The 13,355-nt window shown below is 44.2% G+C and overlaps 1 protein-coding gene across 1 annotated transcript in view; it reads left to right on the plus strand.

Moving 5' to 3' along the window:
- Positions 1-10,782, plus strand: part of mpl (MPL proto-oncogene, thrombopoietin receptor) — a 58,595-nt gene extending 47,813 nt beyond the window's left edge. The window contains exons 11-12 of the mRNA XM_039735012.1: positions 5,143-5,230; positions 8,513-10,782. Coding sequence (XP_039590946.1) covers positions 5,143-5,230; positions 8,513-9,037 — 613 coding nt within the window. The 3' untranslated portion in view covers positions 9,038-10,782. The remainder of the gene's footprint in view (positions 1-5,142; positions 5,231-8,512) is intronic.
- The last annotated feature ends 2,573 nt before the right edge of the window (positions 10,783-13,355 follow it).

Raw genomic sequence — 13,355 nt, forward strand, 5'->3', positions numbered from 1 at the left:
TATGCATAACGGTCATAACTGAATCCTACTTACGTACATATATACGGCCATAGCCTGCAGCTCGGTCACCGTGTGAGGCGGAGCTGCATCCCCCATCACCACGCCTCCCACGTAGTTGGCTGCCTGCCCATATAAGGCCATCTATCAGCAGCAATCCAAGTTGTGAGAAAAAAGTAACAAGGAGGAGTGTCAGACGTCATGCTACATTTTCTGATGCAGCTAGACGGAAACAACTTTGTGACGCTGTCGCTAATTACTCACAGAACAATCCACAAGTTCATAGACATGCTGCCGCTAAATATTGGCAGGCAAATCCACAAGTTAATACCGGGAATGCTTGTTAAACATCTTAGATTCACGAGTACCTACTGTATTTGCATAGTGAACACTTTGATGAATGAAACCTGTTATCTTTACAACGGTTGACAAACACGGAATGTAACTTGCACACAACACATCCTCCAGATACGAACCTGATTGAAAGAAATAATGATAACCAAATCCTTGATGACAGCAACACTCATAACAGTCACAAAACAATTACATTGACAATCATGTTACATTATTTTTAAAATGTTTCCTTTTCTTTTTCATAATTTCTTTAACACACTACTTCTCCGCTGCGAAATGCGGGTATTTTGCTAACATATATATACACACACAGTGATCCCTCACTATATCGCGCTTCAACTTTCGCGGCTTCACTCCATCCCGGATTTTAAATGTAAGCATATCTAAATATATATCACAGATTTTTCGCTGGTTCGCGGATTTCTGCGGACAATGGGTCTTTTAATTTATGGTACATGCTTCCTCAGTTGGTTTGCCCAGTTGATTTCATACAAGGGATGCTATTGGCGGATGGCTGAGAATATTGATATACGATGTGCTTCCCTCGCAGAGCTTCGCGCACTTAAAGGCTCTAACAGCATGTATTGATTTTTGATTGTTTGCTTTTCTCTGTCTCTCTCTGACATTCTCCGCTCCTGACGGAGGGGGTGTGAGCAGAGGGGCTGTTTGCACAGAGGCTGTTTGCTTAGAAGATACGGACGCTCCTCTAAAATATGCTGAAAGACTACCTTCACATTGCGCCCTTCCTTGCGGTCACTTTATCGTGGGTGCTTCGCATACTTAAAAGCCCAACAGCCCTATTGATTTTTGATTGTTTGCTTTTCTCTGTCCTTCTGACATTCTCTGCTCCTGACGAGCACTCCTTTGAAGAGGAAGATCTGTTTGCATTCTTTTAATTGTGAGAAAGAACTGTCATCTCAATCTTGTCATGAAGCACAGTTTAAACTTTTGACTAAAGGGTGTTATTTCATGTCTAGAGGGCTCTAATAATGTTAAAAAACGTATTTAGAAGGTCGTAAACAGATTTTCTATGCTCTAACTGCAAAAATATTAGATTTATAAATAAAGAATCCTACTTCACGGAAATTCATTTATCGCGGTAGAGTATGTAACCGCGATAAACAAGGGTTTACCATAATAATATGGCGCTATATATGCGCCGGACCCAACACAGAGTCACACTGGAGGCACACTTTTATTTTCTTCAGCTGGGGAGCACGTCTTCCCCCTCAGCCACAACACAGTCCCAAGTGTAACACCAAAACACCACACTCCTCTCTTTCTTCCATCACCACTCCTCCTAGGTAACCATGTCCTCCTCCACCCGACTCTGGCTGCTGGATCCTTTTATTGGGTACCCGGAAGTGCTCCAGGTGTTTGATCGCCGATATCCAGCTGCAATTCCGGATTTGACGAAACCAGTGCCCAAAAGGGGCCAGCAGCTTTTGCTGCAGCACCCCCTGGCAGCGCATGCTGAACCCAACAGGGCTGCACCAAACTCCAACCCCCATGAAGCCCCGGGGGAGTCTGAGGCACCGCTGTAACCCTGGGAGGCTGCCATCTAGCATCCAGGGGGAGATATTGTGTTTCCCATGCTTGCTCCCCCTGCAGGGGGCGCCGGCCATCCGTCACTATATATATATATATGGGCAATCATAGCATCGAGAAACGATGAAGTCAAACAAATTAACGTGAAAAAATGACATTGGTTAAATGTGTATCAATAGACTCTGCTGAAACAGTTGGCAGTGATGGTGCAGAAGATGAAAACATCAACTTACAATATCACGAAGAATATCTACAACCATTAACACCATCTGGTCCTCCACCCTATGAATTACTGTAGAAAGAAGGATGTATCAAGAAAGGTAATGTAGTCAATCTTCAGGGGATAACATTAGACAACAAAGGAGATCTTGATATGCCATTCATATTAAAACGTTAACAGTTTCCCGTTAGAATAGCTTTTGCAAAGACAATTAACCAATCTCTGAGACAAACATTTGAAAAAGTCGTTTTATTTAATTGAGAGAAAGAAATAAAATTCAATCACGGGCAGTTATATGTTGTGTTGTTGCAACGAAAGTCCAAACACAGAATCAAAATTCAGTGCGATATTGACGAAAATGTGATTTTAAAAAATGTTTTTCCTGAAGTTTTACAGTAAAAGTGTAATTTTAAAAACTATTTGTGCTAACTTCAAAGCCAAACAGAAAGAAATCGTATTACGAATAACTCAACGCAACAAAACATAATTTACTTTCAAATTATTACATTTTACTCTTTTTTAATATGGTTAACTACACGCTGTAATGCAAAATAGGTAGTTCTATTATGCATATGTAACAATTCCCATGAAAATAAATATCTGTTTAAATTGTACATCCGCTACCCCATAGGTGAGCAGCAGAACCGCAATGAGGCTCGTGTGTAGCACAGGCAGGGGGGTTGGCAAGCGAAGTGAGCAGGGGGCAAAGCCCCCTAGTGTATGTGTATATATATATATATATATATATATATATATATATATATATATATACACACACACACAAAGTCTGACAATGAAGCTCACAAAGTCATCCTAGAAAGAGTACTACATACAAAGTTGGGGATCATGCACTGGTACAGCGCACTGCCGCACCCACTACACGGCGAAACAACTCGGGATCCCGGTTTGCAGCCCCACAGGCAGACACGTGGCCCAATCCTACCCTTCGGAAATGACCTTCTATCTGCTGCAGCCAGGTGTTACGTGGGCAACTCCTTGGCCTGGTCCAGCCACTTGGGTCCCCAACAATGAGGATCGTATGAGTCGGATCACCCTCGGGTAATCGCACCACATGGCCATAGTGCCGTAACTGACGCTCCCTCACAATGCAGGTAGTGTGTCTAATTTGGGACTCCATGAACAACACAAAGTCAAACCAACGGTACCCAAGGATTTTCCGGAGAGACACACAGTACCAAAGGAGTCCAGTCTTCGTCTCAGGTCACTGGATAGCGTCCATGTCTCGTAACCATACAGCAAGACTCTAAAGACTTGAACCTTTGTCCTTTTGCCGAGATATCGGGGGGCACCACACACCCCTTTCCAGCGACCTCATGACCCCCCCATGCTCTCCCAATCTGTCTACTGACTTCACAGACAGAGTCACCAGAGACTTGAATGTCACTGCCAAGGTAAGAAAACCTCTCGACGAGGTCGACACTCTCACCACAGACAGACACACTGCTGATGGCCATGCCCAAGAGGTCATTAAAGGCCTGGATCTTGGTTTTTATCCATACCTCATATCTGATTATCACTATGGTCTCCTTTGAAGTACTACCTTTGGGAAGCTATGCACCCGATGCCAGCTCCTAGTCCACCCATCAAAGTAATTTTGGAACTCTCTTTCTGGAATGGCCATCAGAGCTGTCGTCATAATACGCCTGATGTCTTGAATGTCATCAAAATGTCTTCCTTTCAATATTTTCTTTATCTAAAAACTCCCTCACAGACAGTGCCATGTGAGCTGCTGTTCGTTTGTCATTTGTTGCTCTAGTACAAGCTCCGTCATTCTCACAACGGCACACAAGAACACACAACAATAATGAACGCCACTCAGCAAGACACTGCCACACGTCAACATGAACGCAGCTGCGAGACACTGAGATACCAAGGTTATAAAACCTCACCAAGCTGTTTGTACAGTGTGCCAACGTAAGCACATGGTGGCAAGTTCATGAACTTAACTGTCAGACCTTGTTTAGACTAGGCCAAACCAGCTTGACAAAGCAGACGAGATGAAGAGCTCCCAGGACAATCTGGTTTGGCCTACTCTAAACTAGCTGGTCTGCAATCACACTTTCCTGGGCCAAACTCATTCATCCTGTGATACTTTGAACAAACTGGCTTGGCCTAGTCTAAACTAGTTTGTCCTAAAATCGGGTTTGGCTGGTAACATATTCACGTATGTATTGTGATCGATCAGCCTCGACAAAGATATACACAGACTCAGAATGTCCCACAACACACGCATTTATTTCCTACTTCTTGCCCACACACAGTACACAGACCCCACAATGCTCTGTCCCTTTCTCGATTCCTTCCTTTTCTTCTCTTCTGCCACCTCCACTCCTCTATCGCAAGCTCTGTATTCTTCCTCCCGACTCCGGCTCCTTGAATGGAGTGAGGCGGCCTCTGTTATACTGCACTCGGAAGTGCTCCAGGTGCTTTCTGGTCAACTTCTGGCAGCACTTCCAGGTGTGGCAGAAGTGCTGCAGACCATGGCTCTGGAGCTGTCTAGGCACCCCCTGGCGGTGGCCACAGACCCCAACAGAGTTGAGCTTCTAAACTCCAAGCCCTCTTGTGTCCTGGGGGAGGCACTGCTGTTGGTATGTCCTCTCCCCGAGTCCTTTCCACAGATGGGCGCCCTCACGGGCCAGGACCCCAGTCATCTATCACAGTATATATGTATGTATATATAACCCTAGCTAAATGTATATAGCATGTTAAAGGGCCAGAGCTCCAAGTATAATTCAGAGACCCCAGAACATTTTGAATAAGAGAATAAACTCTGTTGTGATCCTAATGGGCCACTCCACAAGCACACTGGCACATAACCCAGTCTCGCAGCTGTAAGACCCTCTGCGGCTGCGCTTAACTGAAAACAAGCAGTCAGTAATTAATACATGTGACATTTGGAATAAGCAGGATATACAAGATTAAACAAAAAAAGAACAAAAAAAAATTCTCCTTTAGATACTTTTAAACTAACTCAAAACTTGACTTTGATTTTCATTTACCAGAAAGATTAAAGAACACCTATGGCCTCCTGTACCCAACCTGAGCAGAGTGCTGGAAGATTTCTTTACAGAGATGAACAAGCAGTGCCAGGTGAGAAGTCATTTAACTGTACTGGTAAGGGGTGGCACGGTGGGTAGCGCTGCTGCCTTGCAGTTAGGAGACCTGGGTTCGCTTCCCAGGTCCTCCCTGCATGGAGTTTGCATGTTATAATAAGACGCTATAATGATTTACAAACCAGCTCACAAAATTTTGTGATTTAATCACATTTTCTATTTTAGAAAAAATTATTTAGAATTTTATGTTTCCTCATAAAAAATATTTTTTTTTCTTGATTTGGCTTAAAATATTCGCTTCTCAGGTCCTGCCTGCGTGGAGTTTGCATGTTCTCCCCGTGTCTGCGTGGGTTTCCTCCCACAGTCCAAAGACATGCAGGTTAGGGGCATTGGCAATCTTAAATTCTCCCTAGTTTTGTGTGTGTGTGTGTGTGCCCTGTGGTGGGCTGGCACCCTGCCCGGGGTTTGTTTCCTGTCTTGTGCCCTGTGTTGGCTGGGATTGGCTCCAGCAGACACCCAAAATGACCCTGTAGTTAGGATATAACGGGTTACATAATGGATGGATGAAATGTACTGGCAAAATTTGGGCATGAAAAACTCGGGAGAAGACGACACCCTGTTTAATATTATATATCTATCTATCTATCTCTCTCTCTATATATATATATACTGCTCAAACAAATGAAAGGAACACTTTTTAATTCGAGTATAGCATCAAGTTAATAAAACTTCTGGGCTATTGATCTGCTCAGTTAAGTAGCAGAGGGGCTTGTTCATCAGTTTGAGTTGCTTTGGTGCACTAGAGGGGCAACAATGAGACGACCCCCAGAACAGGAATGAACAGCTTAACAGGTGGAGGGAGGCCGCTGACATTTTTCCCTCCTCATCTGCTCATTTGACCCCGGTCAGCGTCACTACTGGTATTATGAGGCCATACCTGGACCCTACAGAGCTGGCACAGGTAGTCCAACTTCTCCAGGATGGCACATCAATACGTGCCTGTCATTGCCAGAAGGTTTGCTGCGTCTTCCAGCACAGTCTCAAGGGTATGGAGGAGATTCCAGGAGACAGACAGGCAGTTACTCGAAGAGAGTTGGACAGGGCCCCTTGTAGAAGGTCCTTAACCCATCAGCAGGACCCACCGGTATCTGCTCCTTTGGGCAAGGAGGAACAGGATGAGCACTGCCAGTGCCTACAAAATAACCTCCAGCAGGCAGGGCACTGGTGTGAATGTCTCTGACCAAACAATCAGAAACAGACTTCATGAGGGTGCCCTGAGGGCCAAACATCATCTAGTGGGCACTGTGGAGCTCGACTGGCATTTGACATAGAATACCAGAATTGGCAGGTCCACCACTGGCGCCCTGTGCTTTTCACAGATGAGAGCAGGTTCACCCTGAGCACGTGACAGAATTGAAAGGGTCTTGTGAAGCCGTGGAGAACGATATGCTGCCTGTAACGGCACCTTGACTACCATTAGGTATCGGGATGAAATCCTTGGACCCATTGTCAGACCCTAGGCTGGTGTAGTGGCTCCTGGGTTCCTCCTGTTGCAAGACAATGTGGCGAGAGCATACAGGAAGTTCCTGGAGGATGAAGGAATTGAAACCATTGACTGGCCCCCACACTCGCCTGACCTCAATCTAATAGAACACCCTTGGGCCATTATGTTTCGGGTCCATCCGACACCACCATGTCACACCTCAGACTGTCCAGGAGCTCAGTGATACCCTGGTCCAGATCTGGAAGGAGATCCCCCAGGACACCATCTGTTATTTTATTAGGACATTGTCAGGCATACATAGTAGAACTGGGTCGGGGGTTGGGCGTTTTGATTTGGGGTATACAAACTACTGAGCATGATTTGGAGTTGCTGCTATGAAATTTCGACAAAATGGACTTGACCCCATCTTGTTCTGACAATTGTGGGTCATGAAGACAATTTATATTGAAAAAAGTGGGTCACGGCCACAGGAAGGTTGAGAAACATGGATTTAGAATCCTTTGCAGAGGATCCTTATCCTTTTGACATTAGAGAGTCATTTGGTGCTGATCAGGTTCATTCCACTGGGATTCAATGTTGTAGAAGAATAAAATGGGAACATTTCCAAGGTTTGAATACTTTTTATAGGCTCTGATGTCTGCTGATGACATTGTGATCTGTAGCGAGAGCAAGGAGCAGATTGAGAAGACCCTGGAGGGCTGGAGATATGAGAGGAGAGGAATGAGGGTCAGTAGGACCATCAAGACAGAATACGTGTGTGTGAATGAGAGGGAGGTCAGTGAAATGGTGAGGATGAGGGAGTAGAGTTGGCAAAGGTGGATGAATTTAAATACTTGGGATCAACAGTACAGAGTAATGGGGATTGTGGAAGAGAAATGAAGAAGAGAGTGCAGGCAGAGTGGAGTGGGTGGAGAAGAGTGTCAGGAGTGATCTGTGACAGATGAGTATCAGCAAGAGTGAAAGGGAAGGTCTACAGGACAATAGTGAGACCAGCTATGTTATATGGGCTGGAGACGGCACAGGAGACAGAGCTGGAGGTGGCAGAGTTAAAGGTGCTAAGATTTGCATTGGGAGTGATGTGGATGGACAGGATTAGAAATGAGGACATTAGAGGTTCAGCTGAGTTTGGATGATTTGGAGGCGAGGTTGCGTTGGTCTGGACATGTGCAGAGGAGACATGAGGGGTATACTGGGAGAAGGGTGCTAAGGATAGAGCTGCCAGGCAAGAAGAACAGAGGAAGGCCTAAGAGGAAGTTTACGGATGTGGTGAGAAGGAACATGCAGGTGATGGGTGTGACAGAACAAGATGACGAAGACAGGAAGATATGGAAGAGGATGATCCATTGTGGTAGTCCCTAACAGGAGTAGTCAAAAGAAGAAGAAAAAGAACAAGTATTTGCATCTTGTGCAGTGGTGATGGTCATGGCGTGTTGGCAACTTGGTGGCAGTTTCCTTCTCCTGGTCACCCCCTTTTTCACGTTAGTCTGATAAGTAAACTGCTAAAATATCCAAATGCTATTTAAGCGGACGCCTTACTCTTGCCGATGTTTGTGATTCAGTGGCTTGTCACACTTGGGTTTTTTTTTGGATGTTTGGGGTCCTACCTGCTGTATCAGTAAAGACAAATTTATGCCTGATGAGCATTAGGAACAAATCAGTAGACCTTTCATCCAGAGGCCACTTGGCTCTTACCACAGCTGAATTATTTCACCATTTCCTATCCAGATACACCAGTAAGTCGAAAAACGCAAATCCAACGTTTCTGTTTGTAAATATTTTACAAGCCCTGCCTTTTCTCCCCTTTCTCTTTTTTAGCTCATGCAGCCATTCAATGAAAAATATTGTGAGGATATCCTCCCGTCCCTCATTGAGATCGTGTCAGAAAAGGAGACTAAACCCTCTGCAGCGGTTCTGCCAGATGAATCCAGCAGCAGCTCCGTACACGTGACAGAGTATGACCAGCCGGCAAGATCTGCAGGAAAGTCTGGCATTGAAAGTACTGGGCGTGATTACATAATCTTGGACCCCGCCTGCTCCATCAAGGCTCACCAAGCAATCCAGGAGGCCATGCCCTGTCTTGCAGAAACCCGCCATGCTTCCTACCTGTGCAAACCATCCATCCAGACCCAGCTGCGGCTTCTGCTGGACACATCAGCACCCAGTTACAGTCAACTCTCTGGCACCATGGAGGTCTTTACACCGGTATCTGCGCTGGGCATCTCTCAAACGGATATTTGTAACCACTCTTACTTGGCATATGCCAATGCCGAAACAAAGGTCCTAGTCGAGCTGGAGGTCGGCAGGAAGCTGAACCAGTATGCAAATCTCGATCGACTTTAGTGGTCCGTGCCAAAGTAGAGTTTGCAATACCTCAGATGTCTTTATACAGTTACATGTGCATGCTTAGCAGATGCTTTAATCCAAAGTGACTTACAAATGAGGTCACCATTATCAAGTAACATCAGTCTGGGGGCTGTTTGGGAACAAGTGTGACAAAATTGAACATCACAAGTGAAAAGCTCAAAACAAAATACAAGCGAGTTACAAGGCCCAGATTTGCAAAACCTAAAAGCTACGTTAGACAGAAAGTGGACAAAACATGACACTTCTTGAACACATTGAGGGAATCAGAGTTTTGATAGGAGGTGGGCAGCTCGTTCCACCACATGAAGAGTCTGGACTGAGATTTGATACCACGCAGAGGTGCCATCACCAGACGCTGTTCATCAGTAGACCCCAGTGATAAAGGAGCACCTACCTTCACGAGAGTCTCCATATACATCAATTTAATATGTGCAGCTACATGTAGTCAATGTTGTGATCTGAGGAGAGGTTGGCCACGTGGCTACCTTGGCTGGTTGAACACCAGAAGTGCTGCTGTATTTTGGGCCATCTGCAGTGGCTTGGCGACACATGTTGCCAGCAGAGAGTTACTGTTGCCCAGACATGACAAGACCAAAGCCTGGCCCAGCAGTCACATACGGTCTGATCTTGCAGATATCGTACAGGGTGACTCTGTGAGACCAAGAGACCGTAGCAACATGGTCATTGAAGGAAAGCTGGTCATCAAACACCACCACAAGTAGGTGTTAATGAGAACGAACCAAGCTGAACAGAGATGGGGTAACAAGAAGTTCCATCTTTACCAGGTTGAGATGGAGGTGGTGTTCCTTCATCAAGGTTGCAATATCAGCGAGACCTGATAGCGTGTGGTCCTCTGGAGCGGAACCACAGGTACAACTGCTTATCATCAGAATAACACAGATAAGAAAAACCATGGGACTGGATGACAAGGCTTAGTGAAGAGGTGTATCAGGGAGATGGCCCAAGTCCCATGCTTTCCTGGTGCACCCTTGACAGCTCTCCACTCCAGGACAAAACGGTACCATCTGCTCAAGAGATAGGACCCAATCCCCCTGAGGGCCATCCCAGTGATGCCAAGGTCAGCGATGGTGACAAGGAGGGTCTGGCAGTTGGCCGTGTTAAATGGCAGAAGAGAGATCCTGCAGAACGAACACAGATGATACGTTGGTAGGTCTGGCATGCCGTGGAATGGCCCTTTCTTGAATCCCAACTGATTAGGATCGAGCAGCCTGTCCTTTGGAAGAAAGGAAGAGACTTGGTTAGAATCGGCACACGTTCCAGAGTTTGGGACAGAAGAGGAGAGGAGAGACACAAGCATGTAATTACCTATGTGAGATGCAAGAGTGGCGTACTTCTTGAGGATGACGATCACCCAAAGAACTTGAGAAGTCCGATTCGACAAGGGGGCTGCAGAAGTGTGAACTTGGATGTGTGGAGATGAGGAGGTTGTGATTCACTCAGGGGCAGGACAGGCCGGTAGCTCTGTGCTTTCATTTTCATCCATCTTAACCACTAGAAGGCCAAAGTCCCAAACAAGCTCTCCATGACCAAACGAATTTACTTTGTACCTTTTAATATACAGTAAGCTGAATAACTTTGATAAGCAAGTCTTTTCTAAATGATGCTATATGCCATTATCTGTTTCTGCTTATGGAATATTATGTTAACTGTTGCTTTATTACATGACAATATCTTATTGAATAAAATACTTTATACTTCAAGTGTGACACAAGTTGAGCATTTCACTTGTGGCTTTTCGCCACAAAAAAAAAAAAAAAGAATGGAAGTGTGCCCCCATCTCAGGGACATGAGTTTTACTAATACTTTTTACTTACTCTGCTGTGCAAAAGTATTTGCCCCTTCCCTTCAAAATTGTGAAGATAACAGACCATTCAGGCCAACAAGGTCATCCACCCTATTCAATGAGGTCAGAACCGGTTTGAGGATTTTTGCTGCCCTAAGTTGTAAATGGCGCCCCCTGAACCCCCTTTTTGCTTTGGGAGGAATCATCACTGCCAGACCTGTACATTGAGACCTGGAGACGGGACTAGGGGGACAACAAAGTATTTAGGACTTCAAATTTACAGTTTGAGAATGTTGAGTTATAGCAACGTCAGTTTACAGGATACGCTCTTGAGGGGACCCATTTCAGAAAGTAAGCAGGAATCGGGCCGTATTAGTAGTCTTTATTTATTGATTTTAACCTTTCCCTAAACAATGTTAAAAAAATTGCAAAAACTGTGATTTAATTTCTATAGTTACCTACAACCTCGCCTGAAGAAGTGGCCCGAGTTGCCTTGCATATTATAACCTTTCTAGTCATCCAATAAAAGGTGTCACTTTGCTTGACTTCTCACTACATCCACAATGGCTAACATGGTACAACACCCTAGTACTACATGTTAACTATTTAAACCACCAGCTAAAGGTGTGCCTTGTGATGATGGTGACATTCTACATATACTTAGACATTACTGTAACGTATGCATGTCGTTTAAATTAATAAAAAAATGAAAACCTAGCACAATCATTAACTCTAAATTGGAATCTTTACACACAATTCCTATTTACCGTATACTTGTGCATGTAAATATTGCAATCTTTAGTTGTGCTTGAAAGTTTGTGAACCCTTTAGAATTTTCTAGATTTCTACATAAATTTGACCTAAAACATCACCAGATTTTCACTCAAGTCCTAAAAGTAGATAAAGAGAAACCAGTTAAACAAATGAGACAAAAATATTATATTTGGTCATTTATTTATTGAGGAAAATGATTGAATATTACATATTTATGAGTGGCAAAAGTATGTGAACCTTTGCTTTCAGTATCTGCTGTGACCCCCCTTACTAAACGTTTCCGGTAACTTCTGAGCATCCTGCACACCGGCTTGGAGGAATTTTATCCCATTCCTCCGTACAGAACAGCTTCAACTCTGGGATGTTGGTGGGTTTCCTCACATGAACTGCTCACTTCAGGTCCTTCCACAACATTTCGATTGGATTAAGGTCAGGACTTTGACTTGGCCATTCCAGAACATTCACTTTATTCTTCTTTAACCATTCTTTGGTAGAACGACTTGTGTGCTTAGGGTCGTTGTCTTGCTGCATGACCCACCTTCTCTTGAGATTCAGTTCATGGACAGATGTCCTGACATTTTCCTTTAGAATTCTCTGATATCATTCAGAATTCATTGTTCCATCAATGAAGACAAGCCGTCCTGGCCCAGATGCAGCAAAACAGGCCCAAACCATGATACTACCACCACCATGTATCACAGATGGGATAAGGTTCTTATGCTGGAATGCAGTGTTTTCCTTTCTCCAAACATAACGCTTTTCATTTAAACCAAAAAGTTCTATTTTGGTCTCATCTGTCCACAAAACATTCTTCCAATAGCCTTCTGGTTTGTCCACGTGATCTTTAGCAAACTGCAGACGAGCAGCAACATTTTTTTTGGAGATCAGTGGCTTTCTCCTTGCAACCCTGCCATGCACACCATTGTTGTTCAGTGTTCTCCTGATGGTGGACTCATGAACATGAACATCAGCCAATGTGAGAGAGGCCTTCAGTTGCTTAGAAGTTACCCTGGGGTCCTTTGTGACCTCGCTGACTATCACACGCCTTGCTCTTGGAGTGATCTTTGTTGGTCGACCACTCCTGGGGAGGGTAACAATGGTCTTGAATTTCCTCCATTTGTACACAATCTGTCTGACTGTGGATTGGTGGAGTCCAAACTCTTTAGAGATGGTTTTGTAACCTTTTCCAGCCTGATGAGCATCAACAACTCTTTTTGTGAGGTCCTCAGAAATCTCCTTTGTTGGTGCCATGATACACATCCACAAACATGTGTTGTGAAGAGCAGACTTTGATAGATCCTGTTCTTAAAATAACACAGGGTGCCCACTCAAACCTGATTGGCATCCCATTGATTGAAAACACCTGACTCGAATTTCACCTTCAAACTAACTGATCATCTGTGAGGTTCACATACTTTTGCCATTCACAAATATTTAATATTTGATCATTTTCCTTAATAAATAAATGACCAAGTATAATATTTCTGTCTCATTTGTTTAACTGGTTTCTCTTTATCTACTTGTAGGACTTGAGTGAAAATCTGGTGATGTTTTAGGTCGTATTTATTTTTAAAAATATAGAAAATTCTAAAGGGTTCATAAACTTTCAAGCACAACTGTACCTATTCAAAAAAACACTTTAGCGCACCCAGATGAATCTCACAAACGGTGGTGAGCAACACAAGTTTTAATGTATGTCCATTTGGGAGACAATCA

This window comes from Polypterus senegalus, chromosome 14, assembly GCF_016835505.1.
Source record: "Polypterus senegalus isolate Bchr_013 chromosome 14, ASM1683550v1, whole genome shotgun sequence".
Classification (NCBI taxonomy): Eukaryota; Metazoa; Chordata; class Cladistia; order Polypteriformes; family Polypteridae; genus Polypterus; species Polypterus senegalus.